The 20836-nt window shown below is 43.9% G+C and overlaps 1 protein-coding gene and 1 long non-coding RNA gene across 2 annotated transcripts; one reads left to right on the forward strand and one right to left on the reverse strand.

The window, feature by feature from the left end:
- Positions 1-4239: 4239 nt before the first annotated feature.
- On the reverse strand, positions 4240-7792 carry LOC144326901 (uncharacterized). The gene is made up of 3 exons (XR_013391788.1): positions 7176-7792; positions 5836-5983; positions 4240-4704 (listed from the first exon to the last, which is right to left on the reverse strand). It is a non-coding gene; the product is annotated as an uncharacterized LOC144326901 (long non-coding RNA).
- On the forward strand, positions 7793-20385 carry APOH (apolipoprotein H). The gene is made up of 8 exons (XM_077924029.1): positions 7793-7896; positions 9607-9783; positions 12408-12504; positions 13089-13165; positions 15293-15481; positions 15602-15781; positions 17232-17429; positions 20061-20385. Exons 1-8 carry the CDS (start codon positions 7839-7841, stop codon positions 20129-20131), a joined length of 1047 nt encoding a protein of 348 aa, XP_077780155.1. The 5' UTR covers positions 7793-7838; the 3' UTR covers positions 20132-20385.
- The last annotated feature ends 451 nt before the right edge of the window (positions 20386-20836 follow it).

Raw genomic sequence — 20836 nt, forward strand, 5'->3', positions numbered from 1 at the left:
GGGGCCAGTACTGAAAAGGCCCTGGCCCTAGTTGAGACCAATCTAACCACCTTGCGACCTGGGACCTCCAAAGTGTTGTCATTTGTGGACAGCTATTGCAGGAAAGTATTACATATTGAAGGGCATGCTGCAGTTCTACTCATTTCAGGGAAATTGCGCCACTGAATGGGGAATAATTTCAAGAAGCGTAGCTATGCTACTCTGCTACAGAAAACACAAAACCAGAGCCTTGCTCCTTAGAAGACCAAGAGATTATTTGATACCTCTTCTCGGTAGAATTTGACCAATTATAATTTAATTTCTCTTCCCAGTATAAAGCGGAAGGGAAGAAAATGGAGTATTAAGCATTTAGGGGCCAGCTAATGGGCCGTCGACTCTGAAAGGTTTTTCTGTAGGAAACCTTTAAAAAGAAAGTACAGTGGTACCCCGCAAGACGAATGCCTCGCAAGACGGAAAACCCGCAAGACGAAAGGGTTTTCTGTTTTGGAGGCGCTTCGCAAGACGAATTTCCCTATGGGCTTGCATCGCAAGACGAAAGCCCATAGGGAAATGCTGGCGGTCGGGAGCAAAGACTTTCGCCCACAGCCGGCCTTCAGAAGAGGACCTCTTCTGAAGGCCGGCGGGGGGCAAAAGTCTTTGCTCCCCCCGCCTGCCTTCCCCCCGCCTGCCGGGGGCGATCTTAAAATGCTGGCGGGCGGGAGCGAAGCGTTCGCTGCCGACCCCCAGCATTTTAAAATCTCCAAGGGACAGCAGAGAAGTCTCTGTCCCGGGGAGGTTTTAAAATGCTGGGGGTCTGGAGCGAAGCGCTGCCGACCCCCAGCATTTTAAAATCTCCCCGTGTCCCGGGAAGGTTTTAAAATGCTGGGGGTCGGGAGCGAAGCGCTGCCGACCCCCAGCATTTTAAAATCTCCCCGTGTCCCGGGGAGGTTTTAAAATGCTGGGGGTCTGGAGCGAAGCGCTGCCGACCCCCAGCATTTTAAAATCTCCCCGTGTCCCGGGGAGGTTTTAAAATGCTGGGGGTCGGGAGCGAAGCGCTGCCGACCCCCTGCATTTTAAAATCTCCCCGTGTCCCGGGAAGGTTTTAAAATGCTGGGGGTCGGCAGCGCTTCGCTCCCGACCCCCAGCATTTTAAAACGCTGTTCCGAAGGGGGGGGGGACACCTGCCCCAGCCGCCCCACTTCGGAAAGCTGTTCCGAAGCGGGGAGGGGGGGCGGGGACATCTGCCCCAGCCGCCCCACTTCGGAAAGCTGTTCCGAAGTGGGGAGGGGGGACGGGGACATCTGCCCCAGCCGCCCCACTTTGGAAAGCTGTTCCGAAGTGGGGAGGGGGGACGGGGACATCTGCCCCAGCCGCCCCACTTCGGAAAGCTGTTCCGAAGTGGGGAGGGGGGGCGGGGACATCTGCCCCAGCCGCCCCACTTTGGAAAGCTGTTCCGAAGTGGGGAGGGGGGGCGGGGACACCTGCCCCAGCCGCCCCACTTCGGAAAGCTGTTCCGAAGCGGGGCGGGGGCGGGAACACCTTCTGAAGGCGGGCGGGGGCGAAAGTCTTTGTCCCCCCTGCCTGCCTTCCCAGGGGCTTTTAAATCGCCTCGGAGAGCGGAGAAGTCCTCCGCTGTCCCGGGTTTTTTTAAAATGCTGGGGGTGGGAAGAAAAGCCCTTGTTCCCCCCCCCCCCCCAGCCTTCAGAAGAGGTCCGGGGACAGACTGTCCCCGGACCTGGTCTGAAGGCGGTTTCCCTAGGAACGCATTAATTGATTTTCAATGCATTCCTATGGGAAACCGTGCATCGCAAGACGAAAAAACCGCAAGACGAAGAGACTTGCGGAACGAATTAATTTCGTCTTGCGAGGCACCACTGTACAGTAAATTAAGACTGCTTTCAGTTTTCTAGAGTATGTTGCGCCCTCTGGTGATCATGTTCAGAAGTGCTCATAAGGTGACTAAGTAAAGTGAGAAAGTTGCTGGAATTCCTTGTGCCCGATTTAAATATACACCAGAAAGACACATAAAATAAAAATCCAGAGTGCCTAGATCCTAAGGTCTTGAGATAAAAGGTGAGGCACAGGCTGGAGGTGATACTATGCTGACTTTTGAACATGAAAATGCAGGATTATTTTTCAGTGTTCAAAGGCCTCCTCTTTGGTGTATGTAGGATGAGTTAAGAGACCTAAGGCTGTTGCCCTTCTTTCACTTGGGGCCATAGCTCAAAATAGTGCAGCAGGTGCATTGCATCCAAAAAGTCCATGGTCTAATACCTGACATCTCCAATAAGCAGGATGTTTTGTTGTCACGGTCCGGGTTACAGGCAGTTGGAGTCCTGGCTTGGTACGTCACGGCCGGGGTAGAGGTCAGGAAGTGGGAATCAGCAGTCCAGGGGTCAGGAAGCCAAGAGTCCAAGGGTCAGGATACCAGGAGTCAGGAAGCCAAAGCTCAGCTAGGTGGGTAGCACATTGCTGTGGCAAAGAGCCAGAGGGAAAGGCTGGTCTTATATACCCCTCCCAGCCCTTGGCACCAGGTGCTACAAGCATAGCTCTCAACTTTTCCCTTTTCTTGCGAGGAATCCTATTTGGAATGAGGGAATTTCCCTTAAAAAAAGGAAAATGTTGGCAGCTATGGCTACCAGTCTTCTGTCAAGCCTCACCTGTGCGGCCGCGCCTTGCCCTTCCAGGCCAAACTCAGGAAGGCCCCAGTCCTGCGAGGCCCTACCAGTCACAGGGCCTAGCTCCTGCAGGCACTCCTGACATTTGTAGCAGGACCCAGATACAGTGGTACCTCGGGTTAAGTACTTAATTCGTTCTGGAGGTCCGTACTTAACCTGCAACTTTTCTTAACCTGAAGCACCACTTTAGCTAATGGGGCCTCCTGCTGCCGCCGCGCCGCCACAGCACGATTTCTGTTCTCATCCTGAAGCAAAGTTCTTAACCCGAGGTACTATTTCTGGGTTAGCGGAGTCTGTAACCTGAAGCGTATGTAACCTGAGGTACCACTGTAATTGGTAGACAATGCCCTGCTAGATGAGCCAACGGTTTGAGTTAGTAAAATGCAGCATGCTACTTGTAAGTAAATCCCATTGAATCCAGCGGGGGTTTACTTCTGAGTATACAGGCATTGCATCAGAGCGGATTAAAGGTAACTCAGGAAATCCTGAACAATTGATAGGTAGCTGTGCGCTCCCACCCATGTGGTGCATTTATTAATACTGACTTTATACAGCATGATAAGCCTCGGTTTTTGATTTGATTTTCATTTCTTTGAAATCCTGCTCTTGAAGGATCTTAAACAAACATGCCACAGAACCTGGCTTTGTCTTTTATCAATATTCCTAGAGCCTCTAATGCAAGTAAGTTTGTATGAGCCAAGCCATCTTGGTTTCCCTTAATTACACTTGGCAGAACCTCAGACTTTTTAGAAACACACTTTGGGAAAACCAGTCTGAAAGCAGCAGAGTAATGTTCCTGCAGTTTCTCTTGGGCAACAATAAGAAATTACATAAGACGTGTCCGATGGCAAAAACCGTGCAGTATAATCTTAATTTTTTTACATATAAAAAAGTAGAAACATTTAAAAATGTTAAAATCAGAATGATATGCAATATGGATGGTTTGCTTATACAGAGAAAAATCTGTATCATTGAATTGAAGGAGCATCTCTACCCTCATTGTTCAGCCTGGACACTGAGGTCCAGCTCTGAGGGCCTTCTGAAGGCTCCCTCCTTGTGAGAAGTGAGGTTACAGGGAAACCAGGCAGAGGGCCTTCTCGGCAGTGGGGCCCAGCCTGTGGAACACACTCCCTTCAGACGTCAAGGAAAAAAACAACTACCGTGGAACCCCGGTTGTCAAATGTAATCCGTTCCAGAAGACCGTTCGACTTCTGAAACGTTTAACAACTGAGGCGCAATTGCCAGTTGGCAAAATCCATTGAAAAAATGGAGAAACGCACTTCGAAAGCCGTTCAACTTCCAAGGCGCATTCAAAAATGAAAGCATTCACTTCTGGGTTGTCGGCTTTCGAAAGCCGAAATGTTTGACTTTCGAAGCATTTGACAACTGAGGTTCTACTGTATCTGACTTTTAGAAGACATGTGAAGATGTTTTATTGTGTTTTTAATATTCTCTTGGGAGCTGCCCAGAGTGACTGGGAAACCCAGCCAGATAGGCAGGGTATTAATAATAATAATAACAATAAATAATAATAATAATAATAATAATAATAATAATAATAATAATAATACACTTTATCAAAAGATCACATTTTATGGAGCACTATAATAAAAACATAATAACAGACAGCATATTATTAAATAATCACAACAACAGTCCCCCACCCACAGTTCTAACTGGCCACAGATTATTTAATGGCGAAAGGCCTGGGTAAAGAGGAATGTTTTTATCTGGTGTCTAATGACATTGTACTGATGGCGCCAGGCGAGTCTCTCTGGGGAGAGCATTCCACAGACAGGGAGCCATCCCAAAAAAGACCCGTTATTGTGTTGCCACCCTCCCAACCTCTCAAGGAGGGGGTAGATAAAGAAGGGCCTTGGATGACAAGTTCAGGGTCTGGGTCAGTTTATATGGGGAGAGGTGGTCCTTAAAGTGTTGAGGTCCTGATCCATGTAAGACTTTATAGGTCAGAACCAGCACTTTGAAGTGGGCCCCGAAACGAATTGGCAGTCAGTGAAGCTGGGACCAGGCTTGACTTTTTGCTTGCCTGGAAAGAGGACAGAGAGGAACATGTGAGTGTGAATGAATTAACCTACTGTACAAAGGGAAAACTCACACTTGTTGCATTGCCCACTTGCATTGCCCACTTTTGCCTCTCGCCCTGCCCACCACTGGATTGGTCCAGAGGGGAAAGTGGTCCTTAGGGAACCTTTTCATCCCATCTCTATCATAGCAGATACAGTACTTGTTCTGCTAGCACAGCAGCTGTGTATCTCTGCATTCCCACCATTGCGTAATTGGTATCTAGGATTTTTCTGCCCATTGTTAAATAACAGCAAACAGGTATGTGTTGCAATAACTACTGAATAATACAGCAATACAGCAATATCTTTTCTTAAGGCCATAACCAGTAATTAGTCTCATTTCAGAGATTATCATTGACCAAAATTGTTTCAGTTTAGGGCACTCTAACCTTATATGTTGAAGCATTTGGTGAAGAGCCATAACTCATTGATGGAGCATGTGCTTTGCATTCAAAAGGTCTCAGATTCAGTCCAGAGGAAGTCACATTTTTTGTTGCCTTAGAAAACACATATTGTTGATTATACCTGAAGGAGTGTTTCCACCCCTGTCGTTCACTGTGACCCAGCTCCAAGGGCCTTCTGGTGGTTCCCTCACTGCGAGAGGTGAAGTAACAGGGAACAAGGCAGAGGGCCTTCTCGGTAGTGGCACCCGCCCTGTGAAATGCCCTCCCACCAGATGTCAAGGATATAAATAAATATACAGCTGAAGGCAGCCCTGTACTGGGAGTTTTTTTAATGTTTGATATTTTATTATGTTTTTATATATGTTGGAAGCTGCCCAGAGTGGCTGGGGCAACACAGCCAGATTGGTGGGTTATAAAAAGAAGAAGAAGAAGAAGAAGAGGAGGAGGAGGAGCTTTTTTCTGAAAAGGAAACAGAGGCCTGCTAAGAAAGAAATATCTGTCCTAGATTTCAGGTCCCCAGCACACTATTCTGTCTCCCGCCATTATGGCAGTTTATTGGACCCTTTGAGAGCTGTAAAAGCCCTCCACAAAAAGATCTGTAAAACTGTCTCCTTCTTCTTTCTTCTTTCTCCTCCTCCTCCTCCATTTTATTCATAATTCATACTTGCTCCCTACCAACCCTTTTCTTACCTTGGGCTGCAGCTCCCTTCCGGCATCATTTATTCTTTTCAACAGGTTGGACACTGTAAGTGCTGAGCAGTTCTGCCTTCTGTCACCTGAATAGCATTTCTCCATCTTCTCCACACAGAAGACCTATTATTTCTTGTCCTTCAGCTTGCTTCAAACATAGAAAAAACATGGCTGTCAATTGTCCCAGAAAATATGGGACATCTGTCCCAAGAAGAATGGCAACTTAAGTTGACAGAATATACACAACTCACAGACTTAACATATAGAATAAGAGAACAAGAAGCACATACGTTTAAAGACTGGAAAACGTCTATTGAATATATGGGGAATAACTGTGTACAGCTGAAAATGCTGGCAGCATTAAGATAAATTCAACAGTGTAAACAGGTTTTGATGCATGCCATGATGGAATACTGAATGGTATAGTTTTTGTAAAATATGCAGGGATTTATGATATGTAAAATGAACCATGGAAATAGAAGAAGGGAAGTCATTGCTATCTCAAGGATGTAGCACAGTATTTTAAATTGTAAAACAGAAAATTTAATTTTATTCTCATATATATTTATTGTTGTTGTTAGTCATTTAGTCGTGTCCGACTCTTCGTGACCCCATGGACCAGAGAACGCCAGGCACTCCTGTCTTCCACTGCCTCCCGCAGTTTGGTTAGTAGCTTTGAGAACATTGTCCAACCATCTCTCTCTCTCTCTCTCTATATATATATATATATATGAATAAAATATGGGACATCCTGTTTTTTCTCATGAGAGGACAGCGGTCAAAATGGCCACTGCCACCTCATGCAATTTAGGGCTGCACTTTGGGGGGGGGCTGGTGCCCCAAGGCACACATTTTCCTAGGAAGGGAACTATACCTGGGGTGCCACCACAAAAAAGGCCTTGCTCTGTGCTCCTACCAACCTAACATCCTTTGGTGGTTAGTCCCTCTGAAGCAGGTCTTACAAGTAAGGGCAATTTCCAAGTCAGTGAAACGTTCATCTGCACATGCGCCATCATGTGAGTGAGCACGAAAGCTGCCTGATGGATTGTGGGTAATGTCATGTGAACCCAGCTCCCACATAAAGTTACCCACATCCCGTATCCCAGATCCTGTAGCTTTTAGAGAAATACTCTAAAATGGAAGCCGCGATTCAGGAGTTTTTTTGGGCACACGCAGATAATAGCATATGGGCAGATGAAATTTCAAAATTTCCAAAAAGCAACTAAAGTGTCCGGGAAGACCTGGGCATGGCAGTCTAAGTCGGAAATGTTGTTTTTTCTTTGCTCCCCCTCCCCCCAAGAAACAATAAATGAAAAACTCTAGATGAAAGCTTCACTGACTTGGAGTTTGGCATGGTTGAAGAAATCATTGGGTGATGGCATCCTCATTCCCGCTCTGGTGTGAACAGCTGTGGAAGAAAGCAACTTTGAAAACAACACTGAAACATTTTAAGCTACTAATATGAGCATAGCCTGAGTCTAGACTCCTAACAAAGGGATCATCATGTGCCAAGCCAGACACGACCTCTACCCACCCTCTCCCAGCTTACAACACTGGCAAATATTGCTCTGGTCAATGACATTATCACTCTTGCTCTTTAAGAGAAAAGAGAAAATCGCTCCACCACTTGGCTAGTCTGAAGACTTGGGTAAGAAGAAACAACCTATAGTATCGCCTTTCAACCATCCCACCTCCCCACCTGATAAAGATTGGGTAATGAAACATTCTGTCCAGAAAGGTACAGTGTACAAAAGATTCCCAAACAAGAGTGAACTGGAGCTTTAAGCGGCTTTTAAAAAAAAAGTATTGCAAAATGTTCTGCGCACCATTGCTTGTTCAGTCTGTTTACCCTGCAGGTTTCGGGAATTCCTCTTTTCCCCTCCTTTTGTTTACGAGAATCAAAATAAACATGGGAAGTTAATATTTAGCCTTCCATTCTGTTTATTTTTAGGAGGCAAAGGACTGAGTTTGGACCCATTTGGGCAGCCTGTAAGGAAGCAACAATGTCTCCTGTCCAACTCATCTTCTGGATAGTTGCTCTAGCCCACACTGTCCTCGCAGGTAAGCATCTCTAATCTTTTAACAGGACAAAAAGCAAACAAACCGGTCTGTGATAGCTTAGAGACTGAAATGTAATGTAGTGTGAGATTTTGCAAGTAATAACCCATTTTTTCCTGGTGTTCATAGGAGCCAGCTCCTAGGGGCTGCAGGGGCTTCACACACACCCCCCTAAAATATTTGATGGGCATTCCCATTCAAATGGTTGTGTGCGCACTGCGTCATGTGATTGATTCTGCAGGGCAGGGCTAACCTGGGCAAGATGATTCCTATGCTCTAAAGAGTAGTGTGCCTTAATTTGTGTTGGAGCATGCTGGAAGGGATGCGGGTGGCGCTGTGGGTTAAACCACAGAGCCTAGGACTTGCTGATCAGAAGGTCGCGGTTCGAATCCCCACAACGGGGTGAGCTCCCGTTGCTCGGTCCCTGCTCCTGCCAACCTATCAGTTTGAAAGCCCTTCAAAGTGCAAGTAGATAAATAGATACCGCTCCGGCGGGAAGGTAAACGCCATTTCCATGCGCTGCTCTGGTTCGCCAGAAGCGGCTTAGTCATGCTGGCCACATGACCCAGAAGCTGTACGCCAGCTCCATCGGCCAGTAAATCGAGATGAGCGCCGCAACCCCAGAGTTGGCCACAACTGGTCCTAATGGTCTTTTTTATGCTGGAATGTCGCAATATGATCAAAGTCTAACAAGTCACTGAATTTGACCTGCTTTGCTTAGTATGCATCTGCTTCCATCATTTAATTCAGTTCAGGTGTGTTAACCTGGTATATCATGTGAGGCATGTGTTGTAAAAATAAAGAGGCCGGCATATGACAGAAGCTAACTTGACTTTACCTCTCTTAGCAAAAATTTAGCTGCTGGCACTTGTCAGAGAGCCGTAGCCCCATGAACTATGGATTAACTAAATCCCCTTTGCAAATCTGATTGCAAAGGTTATAAATGTGTGGCAAAATCTGGGAAACTGAATTAGTTCGGTATTAATTTCAAGCCTACATTTCTGAAAGCTCTCCTGTTTCTGCTTCTGCATCATCATAAATGGATTGCTAGAATATTAATTTTTAAAAGGCCAGAGTTCAGAGAGCAAGCCATGATGTAGCCTTTAGCAGAAAAAAGTCACATAAAAAATCAGTGGTAAATATTGTAACATGGTTGTGATTTATTTATTTAGTGGATAGCACCGGGCATGACTTCAGGGACATCAAATGTTTGAAAAGAGGGTGGGGAGATATTCACAAGGGCAGATATAGTTCTGTGAGTGGGCCCTCAAAGAATCCAGTAAAAGAAAGGTGATTTTGGTTGGCACATTCTTATTGATAAAGCTTTCAGCCAAATAATTGGTGAATTATTTTCCCATCAGCACGTGTAGCAAATGGGTCAAGTGTAGATCTTCTCTCTGCCAATTTTCCGGTTTTTTTGGTGGGAGAAACCATATCCTTTCTCCCTCTTTCCTTTGAACTACTCCGAGCAGTAGTGCTAGTCAAGGGGCCAGAGGGTCAACTTCATAGACTGATGGAGGTTGATGCGGGATTAAAATGAATCACAGTCCTGCTGCCAGTTGTGCCTTCAGTACAGCACCTTTATGTGATGAACCAAAGGTACAATGTGCTCATATTATTATTACCTGTTTATTTGGTTGCTTCAAAACATGGGGATGCTATAGCTGTTAATGAATACAAAGCCTTATAAATACATTACTTGGTGTCTTCTAGTCTGTCCCAGACCACCTGAAATACCATTGGCTACTGCTGACGTACAGAAGGAAGAATTCAATATAGGAGAGGAAATTACATACCGCTGTAACCCTGGTTATGTGCCTTACTCAGGCGCAAGGAGATATACATGCCCTTGGTCTGGTACATGGCCTATTGTTACATTTAGATGTATACGTAAGTACATTCTTTCTATAATGTGTCTTGCTGGTTTTTTTGCTTACCATAACCTATTCGAGTAAGAACTATTCATTTTACAAAATACAAAGCAAACCTTGTACAGTGGTACCTCGGGTTACATACGCTTCAGGTTACAGACGCTTCAGGTGACAGACTCCGCTAACTCAGAAATATTACCTCGGGTTAAGAACTTTGCTTCAAGATGAGAACAGAAATTGTGCTCTGGCAACGCAGCAGCAGCGGGAGGCCCCATTAGCTAAAGTGGTGCCTCAGGTTAAGAACAGTTTCAGGTTAAGACCTCCAGAACGAATTAAGTTCTTAACCCGAGGTACCACTGTATTTAGTTAGTATACAGAATCTGTCTGTCTTCAGAAACCCTTCTCTCTAATGCTTGATACCTCAGCAAAAGTATGAGAATTATATTTTATTAACTTCACTCTGGAAGAGGCAATACATTATACTCACAGGGTGTGTTTTAGAGCTCAGCTGCGGTAACACTTTGCTACAACGGCTATTTCAAGCACGTGTAATAAGCTTCTGATTTCTGCATTGAAATCACCTGGAGATCAGTGTAGATACATCATCACCATCATAATTTCTATTGTTTATACTCCGCCATTCTGGCTAGGTTGCCCCAGGCACTCTGGGCGGCTTCCCACACATAAAAACATAATAAAACATCAAACATTAAAAACTTACTGATACAAGGATGCCTTAAGATTTCTTCTAGAAGTTGTGTAGTCCTTTATCTCCTTGACATCTGATGGGAGGGCATTCCACAGAGAGGGCACCACTGCTGAGAAAGCCCTCTGCCTGGTTCCCTGTAACTTCACTTCTCACAGTGAGGGAACTGCCAGAAGGTCCTCAGAGCTGGACCTCAGTGTCCAGGCTGAAAAATGGGGTGGAGATGCTCCTTCAGGTATATAGGGCCAAGGCTGTTTAGGACTTTAAAGGGTCAGAAACACCACTCAGAAACATACTGGGAGCCAGTGAAGATCCTTTAGGATCAGTGTTACCGTATATGGTCCTGGCAGCTGCTCCCAGTCACAAGTCTGTTACATTCTGGATTAGTTTTAGTTTCTGAGCCAACTTCAGAGGTAGCTCCATGCAGAGAACATTGCAGTAGTCCAAGATAACCAGAGCATGTATCACTTTGGCAAGACAGAGATGGTGATGTGGTTAAATATAATAGTTTCAAGAAAGTAATATTTAAATGTTTTAACTCAACCTACTGCAAGATGATGTTTGGATAGAAATCTCAACAAGCACACATTTCCTGGCATAGGCCATTTCTCAAGGTGACTAAAAGCTATCTGTATTCTGTAACTGAGCCTAAAGCTGGATTGAATAAATCAAGGAAAATAACCCACATCTAGGAAAATCAGGAAGAAAGGTGCAAATATCTTACCCAAGAAAGGAAACTAGCTGGAAGTTTTCTGGTTCGGTGAGATTTAAAGAAAAAACAACAGAGAGACAAGAATACATGTGGTTGGTCATAGAATCATAGGACAGTCGTACCTTGGAAGCTGAAAAAAATCCGTTCTGGAGGTCCATTTGACTTCCAAAATGTTTGACAACCAAGGCGTGGCTTCTGATTGGCTGCAGGAGCTTCCTGCATGCAATCAGAAGCCGCGGAGCCACGTCAGACATTTGGCTTCCAAAGAATGTTCGCAGACCAGAACACTCACTTCTGTGTTTGCAACTTTTGGGAGCCAAAACATTCGACTCGCAAGTCATTTGGCTTCCAAGGTATGACTGTATTGTAGAGTGGAAAGTACCCTGAGGGTCATTTAGTAAAATGCAGGAAATGTCTGAATCCTGTCCACATCCTCGAGCTATGCAACCTTTTAAAATATCCATACAACAAGCAGTCCTCAGTGGTACATCCCCTCAATTTGTAATAGCTGTGGAATCCAAGGTAGAACAAACCCAAGTAGCGTTGTGCTGTGTTTCACAGCATAGTCACAATGGACCACAAAGTGGTCCGTTTATCGCCATCATCCGTTGATCATCCCTTCTAAATAGTTCCTGAGAATTGCTTTTAAGAGCAGTGCAACGGGCAGAAACAATAGTTAAAGCTTTCCTTGCAATGATGGGAAAAGCTGTCACTATTTCTTTCTGCCTGCCATGTGGTTGTTAAAAGCATTTCTAAGGGAGGGTCCCTAGTAACGTGAGCCTTCTACAAAACTGAAGTGATGTGTGACAGGAACAGCGTTCGCACTGCAAGCTGCATCAGAGAAACAACTTAGGAACATTTGAACGCATTATTTCTGTTTTGCCAGTATTGTACGCCGGTCTCAGGAGAGTGGCGAGTCCTACATATCAACTGCTTCCTGATATATTTAACTGCAGGCACCCAAAATTAAACACAGTAGGGTCTCAGACATGCAAAAACAGGTACCTGACCACCACTGAGCTACCACTTTTACTCTGTAGGAGTCCATACTATTTAGGGATTTGATGTACTCTTCATGTGGTCATATGCTTAAGTTCATTGGGTGCTAATCTATCCCCAAGAGATTGTTGTGATTAAAATACGCAGTGGCTCTTTTGGAATGACTTGAATGCCTCTGTTCTGGAAATGAACAAAAATAATGAAACATTGTCTTATACTAAAACAGCAAAAAAATGTTACTACCCTGGACCTTTGGCAAATGGAGCGACCGAACATTCAGACCTCACCTACCAGAGTTCTATAAGGTTTTCGTGTCATCCTGGGTAAGTTGTGCGGCGGCGTTCTATTTAAAGGAGCGATTCCAATCCCATGGATTTTCGCTGTCCCTGCCAGGGACAGGTAGCATATAGGCAAGAAGATTAAAACCTCCACGTCCTGCATATGGATCTGGAGAATGTTATGTTATTTTGTCTGAAAAGAAATAAGAACAAATAAACTGTAGTTACAACAAATATCCATGCCCAAATGTCAAAAAGCTTGGCAATGGCTGCTGAATCTCATTCCAGTGGATGAGATTGCTCTTACTTGGCCATCTGTTGGTGTAGGAGTATGTAAGCTTCTGATTTAACACAGAATTGTTCAGTGAGTTATATGTAGCTTAGGCTATATTACACATTTTGGTGTTAATTGGCAAAAGTGAGAATAGCCTCAAAGGCGACTCTTGGCAATTTTCTAAGTATCTATAAAGTGTGAAGTAAAAGAAACAGCACCAAAATCAAGGCTATCACTGAGCCATATTAGAAACTCCATGTGGGATACCCAACCCAGCTGGTTTTGGGGTTTTTTGTCAATCACGAGTGCAAAATATTTTTTAAAACTGCTGTTATAGATGTGTTTTATTTCTCAGGTATATTCTTCAAGGGAAGGAAACCGCCCAATGCCTGGCAGATGGAAAGTGGAGTGAAAAATTACCCAAATGCCAACGTATGTGAGAAATGGGTTCGTTTTGTGTATGAAGATATGTTGGGCCGACTGACCTACTCATGGGGGTATCAAATGTAGCAACTTTTGTACATGTGTAATGTTAAGACATCCTGGATAAAGGTCTGGGTATCGTGATGTCTTGGAACCAGGTTATTTGAAGGACTGCCTGAACTCCTGTCAGATTAGCTAATCATGGAGGCCTTGCTTGTGGGCTCAAGGTCCATCAGGTTGGTGCTTGCAGGAGATAAGACCTTCTCAGTGACAGTGAATTCCCTTCGCACAGGAAGTGCGCTTAGCTCAATTGTTTTTAAATGACACACAGAAAAACCCAGCTTTTTATATTCACTTTTAACTGATTAATTTGAGGTTCGTCTAGGGTATTAAGCATGATTTAACAGCTGGTGCTGTTTTTCTGTTCCATTTTCTATAATACAGCTACTTTTTAGAAGAATTGTGAAATTTTCTTTTCATGTGTGTTTATGATATGAACAACCTGTGTGGTCTTGAAAGGTTATGTACAATTTCTTAAATAGATACTGTATGGGTACCTTTTCCATTCAAAACAGTAGAGTCATACTCTCAAAATAGATAATTGTACAGTGCTTCTACACCCCCCCCCACCTGTTTTGGATTACCTCTCAATTCACTGCAGATGATTGTGTGTGTTTGTGTGTGCAGGAGGAAAATTCTTTTCCCAGAGTGGAAGTCATTCTGCGTCTGCAATTATTTCATTGGATTCAATCCATTGGTCTCACACAGCACTTTTGATAGCCACATATTGCGAAGTACCCAATCTCTTCTCCGCCCCTATTTCCATATTTTTCATACGCTTCTCTGTTCCTGATACATCTCCCAATGATAAAAGAGATATAATCTGAGCAAGCAGCTTGCATTTTAAACTCACCTAAATCATAGCACCATCATGACTACAGGAATAATTTTTTTTATTGCTGATTCTATTTCGTTGCAGAAAAGGTTCGTGTATTTAAAAAATGTAAATAATAAAAGGAGTTTCTGCAATCAGGCCAATATCTAGCCAGCCATACTCTTAACAGGGCTTGTTTCTACTGCTTTACAGGTAGTCATTGGGGGCAGGGGGGATCCAGCAAGGCCCTTGATTTTGGCCCTGAGGTTCAGCTCTAGCTGCAACACTGCTTTCAAGCAAGCCTGTGCAGAGCCTGGGGTGAGAGTCTTGTTAGAATAAAGTTATAAACATCCCTGGCATGACAGCGTAAACCTCCTTAGCCCTCCAAGGCCAAGGCAATGTGTACCCGGCTGCCCCACACTCTGCATGGGCCTGCTTTCAAGTATAGTCATACCTTGGAAGTCAAACACAATCCATTCGACTTCCAAAATGTTCGGAAACCAAAGTGCGGCTTCTGATTGGCTGCAGGAAGCTCCTGCAGCCAATCGGAAGCAGCGGAAGCCACGTCGGACGTTCGGCTTCCAAAAATAGTTCGCAAACCAGAACACTCGCTTCCAGGTTTGCGGCGTTCGGGAGCCAAAACGTTCGAGAACTAAGCTGTTTGAAAACCAAGGTACGACAGTATTAGAACTCTCTCTCTGTTCTTAGAAAGAGAAACTTTTTAAAAAAAAATGATGGGGAAGACACTTGTTTCATTTTCTCTTTGTAACAAATGAATCAGCAGCACCCCTGGTGGCGAGTTATGTGAAGTATCAATTATATCCCATATATATTTGAAGTCCCCTCCCCTTTAATCCCTGAATGGCTACATTTCCCACTGATCTTTTACAATATCCGTGAAACTATTTTTGGCTAAACATATCCAAAAGTGAGCTTCAATATAGGAACAGAAATATATTGGGGGCCTCAGTATGTTTTGGGGAAAGCCTGCAGACTTGGTGTACAGTTGCCGTGTTTTGGTCTTTCACATTTACAATTCTCTTTAAGAGAAGTGCACTAGATGCCCACTCAAACCTTCCAGCCACCTTAGCTTATGTTAACTAATCAAGAGATTTTTTTTTACAGGCAAAGCAAATACTCCGATGTATCAGAATGAATTCCGTAAGAACAGGAGTGTTTTATAAGATATTTAGTCAAATAGGCACAAGAGTAAAGTTTTTACACTGCGTCAAATAAATTTGCTTTTTTCCTTTTTCCTCCAGCTGTCGCTTGTCCTCCACCTCCAGTTTCTGAATTTGGAGCCCTTTCTTACCGTAAACGTGTGCCTGGAAATGTATCAGTCTTCCAAGACGTAATCGAGTTTGAGTGCTTACCGCCTCTTGCTTTGTTTGGAAACGAAACAGCCAAATGTCTGGCCAGTGGAAACTGGAGTGAACTACCTGAATGCAGGTGTAAGTCCTCTAAATATAATCTTGCTATTTGAAAGACTGCTTGGGTATGCAAATTCTCTCTTTTTGCCCTTTCCCCATGGCCTCTAAACCATAGCAATCTTTTTCTTCCCCCTAACACAGCCGTGGAATGTCCATATCCAGAGCAAATAGAAAATGGGTTTATAAACTTTGCTCTTCGTCGTACTTACAAATACAAAGAAACTGTGCAATATGGCTGTAATCCTCCATATGTACTGGATGGGGCTTCAGAATCCAGTTGTGAAAAAACAGGAACCTGGTCAACAAAACCAGCTTGCAGAGGTAAAACTTAGCATCTGAGTAACCATACGGCGGCTTTTCATTTTTGAAAAAGTGACCCAGGGAGGAATTCAACATAGCACTAGAGAAATTGTTTTCTGAGTGCAAGCTTTTCAGTTTGCCAAATAGAATGATCCCTTTCCTTCTCCCTTTGTGCACTGTTCTGGTAATTCTACAAAACTGCACACTCCTATCAGTTTCAGGGAGCGAAGGGGTGCATTTGAGGGGGGGGGGAGCCTTGTTGTGGACATTCTCGTATGGCCTTCCACAAGCGGAATTAGTTAGTGGAATCCCGTTCCCAGCTTTTCGGATATCTTTATGTCATAAAGCTTATGTATTTTTCATGCAATCATAAAAGTCAGCCGGTTGTGAGACAATGAACCTAGACTGTAAATACAAATCAGTGTTGCCTGTTGTGCTGTATATGAATTCAGCACCTGTAAGCTCATAACTCTTGAGCTACCCTCTGTATAGATGCCCATTAAGACTCCCCTGCCAAGTTGTTATGTGTGCCTACCTTAACAAGAACAATTTCACAGTACAACGTGAACACATCAGGGTTGCAGTCTAGGCAAAGCTTCTTGTTGTTGTTTAGTCGTTTAGTCGTGTCCGACTCTTCGTGACCCCATGGACCAGAGCACGCCAGGCACTCCTTTCTTCCACTGCCTCCTGCAGTTTGGTCAAACTCATGCTGGTAGCTTCAAGAACACCGTCCAACCATCTCGTCCTCTGTCGTCCCCTTCTCCTTGTGCCCTCCATCTTTCCCAACATCAGGGTCTTTTCCAGGGAGTCTTCTCTTCTCATGAGGTGGCCAAAGTATTGGAGCCTCAGCTTCAGGATCTGTCCTTCCAGTGAGCACTCAGGGCTGATTCCCTTCAGAATGAATAGGTTTGATCTTCTTGCAGTCCATGGGACTCTCAAGAGTCTCCTCCAGCACCATAATTCAAAAGCATCAATTCTTTGGCAATCAGCCTTCTTTATGGTCCAGCTCTCACTTCCATACATCACTACTGGGAAAACCAAAGCTAGATGTTATTAATGTGGTCCATTGTTTTGAGTGGGGCTTAGAAACATTTACCAGACCCTTAAATATATTACATGTATATTTATAATGATATGTAATAGTTATCTACAATAGGTGTCATCTTACGGTTGTCAGTAGTAGACATCGCTTCTTGCACGTGATCTGCTGCTTAAGAACACGTAAGCAATGCTAGAGGGACAGAACCCTTTTGTCAATGCAGATAGAAGAGGTTGCTAGGAAAATAACAATGATTACTTGAGGAGGCTTCATCAGGTCAATTTTGCTTGATTTATTCATAAAGCCATTTGTCTGAATAATGATGTCATTCGCCCCACAATTGCATTTGTATTATTGCTGAAGCATCTGACTGATCCAAGATATGTGCTTGTTCAACCATACTGTTTGTATCCCTTTCCCACCCCCTTGTAGCACCATGTGCCATACCAGTAAAAAGGGCTACAGTATTATACAATGAGCAGAAACTAAAGGTGCAAGACCATCTCAGGGATGGAATAAAACATGGTGAGACCATCTGGTTTTTCTGCAAAAATAAAGAACAGCAGTGTAGTTACACTGTACCTACTCAATGCATAGATGGCACTCTTTCGGTCCCTGCCTGCTTCAAAGGTAAGATCAAGCTGGGTTTTCCACCCCCTTTTTGTAAAATAAATAAATAAAAATCATTTATTGTGGTCTATGTTAACCGGAAGCAAATTACTCAGCTGACAATTTAGTATGCTAAAGCAAAGTGTAAGAGGCACTCTATGACCTCCTGTCATGTATTGGGATGCACTGATGTCTCAGAAGCTTAGGCTGATGAAAAGACTCCAAATATCCAGAGCACTGATCATACCATTTTGAAACACAAGAAAACAAGCAGTCTGCCTCCGTCCAATGCTTCTGAGTGGGACTGAAGAACCAACAAGTGGGGAAGAGGGATTATGTGCAGTCTATACAAGCAAGCCTAGCTCTTCCATCCTGGGTAGAATCTACACACGTTAAAAATGTTGTGAAAATGCTTTTCTAACAAAAAATCGTTTTGAAAAATGCATTGAATTTGCTTTAGCTCACAGTCACCATCTAGTGTCACAATTGAATATTGCACTTTACAACACATTCAAAATGTATTACAGTGGTACCTCGGGTTAAGTACTTAATTCGTTCTGGAGGTCCGTTCTTAACCTGAAACTGTTCTTAACCTGAAGCACCACTTTAGCTAATGGGGCCTCCTGCTGCCGCCGGAGCACGATTTCTGTTCTCATCCTGAAGCAAAGTTCTTAACCCGAGGTACTATCTCTGGGTTAGCGTAGTCTGTAACCTGAAGCGTGTGTAACCTGAGGTACCACTGTACTTGCAGCTGTATAGCTGAGTCCCTAATCTCTCCTAAACAGCAATGGGAGTAGAGCAGGGGTCAGCAAACTTTTCCAGCAGGGGGCCAGTCCACTGTCCCTCAGACCTTGTGGGGGGCTGGACTATATTTTTTTGGGGGGGGGATGAACGAATTCCTATGCCTCACAAATAACCCAGAGATGCACTTTAAATAAAAGCACACACTCTACACATGTAAAAACACCAGGCAGGCCCCACAAATAACCCAGAGATGCATTTTAAATAAAAGGACACATTCTACTCATGTTAAAACATGCTGATTCCCGGACTGTCCGCGGGCCAGATTTAGAAGGTGATTGGGCCAGATCTGGCTCCTGGGCCTTAGTCTGCCTATCCATGGAGTAGAGCAAAGCATTAAAAGTACTGATACTGGTTTCAGTCTACAGAACTGACCTGATGGACCCGTGTTGTAGATATATTTTTTTGCACTTAACAGAGCCAGTGTAAAGGGTTAGCCCATGTGGTTGAGCATCTGTTGAGGGCCCACATCCCTGCAGGGTGAGCCCACTACAAACTCAGCTGGTCATTTTTTTAAAAAACCAAGTCTACAGTGGCACCTCGGGTTAAGTACTTAATTTGTTCCGGAGGTCCGTTCTCAACCTGAAACTGTTCTTAACCTGAAGCACCACTTTAGCTAATGGGGCCTCCTGCTGCTGCCGCGCCGCCGGAGCACGATTACTTTTCTCATCCTGAAGCAAAGTTCTTAACCCGAGGTAATATTTCTGGGTTAGCGGAGTCTGTAACCTGAAGTGTCTGTAACCCGAGGTACCACTGTATTTCATTCCGATGTTCCCAGACAAAAAGGAAACGGCTTTGTCTGAGACATAGTTATTTGCATTAGATTCCGGCCCAAACATCCAATGCTGCATTTAGCATATATGTAAATAAGAAGCTAATTAAGACAAAACAACCAAGGTGGTTATTTTCTGTAGTGTTCATATCCTGAGAGCAGTGCTTTTTTCTGGGGGGACACACACCCCTAAACATTTTGTGAATCTTTGTACTTTTGTCCATTTACTGGATTAATTTCCCCCAATTTGAACTATGAAATGGTGATTTTCTTGAGTCAAAATGAGAGTACCCCTAAACATTTTTAAAAGAAAAAAAGCACTGCCTAAGAGACAGCTCCCATCCTTGCCTAGCACAGAGCTTGGATAAGTCGCATGAGAGGAATTTAGGTTACCCACCTGCCTAATTTATTTTCTTCCTAAATTGACTTCATAAACACTGGCTGACTCTTTTCACTTCAGGGCTGGTATTAGAGAAGCATAGTTCTTGAGCCCAAATATACATGTAGAGGAAAGCCCGAAATTATGTATAAACATATAAACAAATTCAGGTGGCAAGCACATACAAGGGGCTGTATCAAACATGGGTTCCATGAACTGACTTCTGCTCAGAAATTATTTTCCTCCACCTAAAGGCTCTCCAAAGGGTTGGGAGAACCTACCAAACATTGCAGGCTGTCTTATGGGGCTACAGTGGGGAAGGGAATCGACTGAAATCAGGAACTTTGTGTGAGCATTGCACAATTCCTATGCCAGATTTCCAGCAATTCCTTTCTTTTTGTGGGGCATAGGAGGCTGTAGCTGGGAGGACAAGAAAGGAAAATTTGTCTGGGGGAGCTGCCTTTTGATCTCAGTATCCCCCCCCCCCAATGATTAAACCTTAATAATTTTATTTGGTATAGCTTTATTTGGAAAAAAGAAGAATGCTATACTTTTGCCTGTTAATATACTAAGTTGCTTCATCTTTTGCATGGACTGATGATCACTGTTCTGCCCATCTGTACACAAAGCATATGAATGTATGTGTATCATATTTTGGGTTACAAGTATCTTAACTAAATGTTCATTTTTTCTCGAATAGAACGTGGGTGGTTTTCAACCTTGGTGAAAACAGATGTAGCAGACATGACACCATGCGAGAACATCAATTGAAGAGGATATCTCCAAGTGTTTGAAAAAGGATCCACATGAATGGTACAACAGAGTTCCTTCTAGATAAAACCTACATGCAATGCAAGCACAACCCTACCAGCGTATTCTAAACTGCCCCTTTAAGGCAACTTTCCATCAAAATTGCCTTTAAGCTACATCATCTTGTGCTAATTTTGTCCTCATTCTTTTTAAGAAACATGCTTTTAGCCTGCCTACAGGAAATAAAAATGTAGCAGTTAACATACAGTTGAAAAGCTGGGTGAACCAGCAGTAGTTGATTGCTCTGTTAACGTAACCAGGGTCTCTCTTTGTGGGAAATCAGTTTCAAGTATCATGTAATTACATAATATTCCATTATTAGGTTTTAACTAATTTTCTTGATGAAAATGTTGTTAATTTGTGAGCTGGGCTAGAAAGGTCTAGCAACGAAGGGAGCTGACTACTGTTTTCTCCAGACTTCACCCAGCACAAGCACATCAGGGTATCTGCTACCTGAATGATCCGCTGTAGCCTTGTGGAAGGAGACACAGCCTGTGGAGACAATCATTGCCCCTTGTAGCTGGGCTAGGAGGAAAAACATCTGGGTTTTGAAACAAGATCTCTCTCATCCCTGTGTATCGTGAAAGACATACCTGTGGCAGGCTCACAGTGTTTGTCTGTGTGTCTATCCCTGCTCCCAGGTGCAGCACGAGCTGTGCAGGTGTC

This window comes from Podarcis muralis, chromosome 2 (genome assembly GCF_964188315.1).
Source record: "Podarcis muralis chromosome 2, rPodMur119.hap1.1, whole genome shotgun sequence".
Taxonomy (NCBI): Eukaryota; Metazoa; Chordata; class Lepidosauria; order Squamata; family Lacertidae; genus Podarcis; species Podarcis muralis.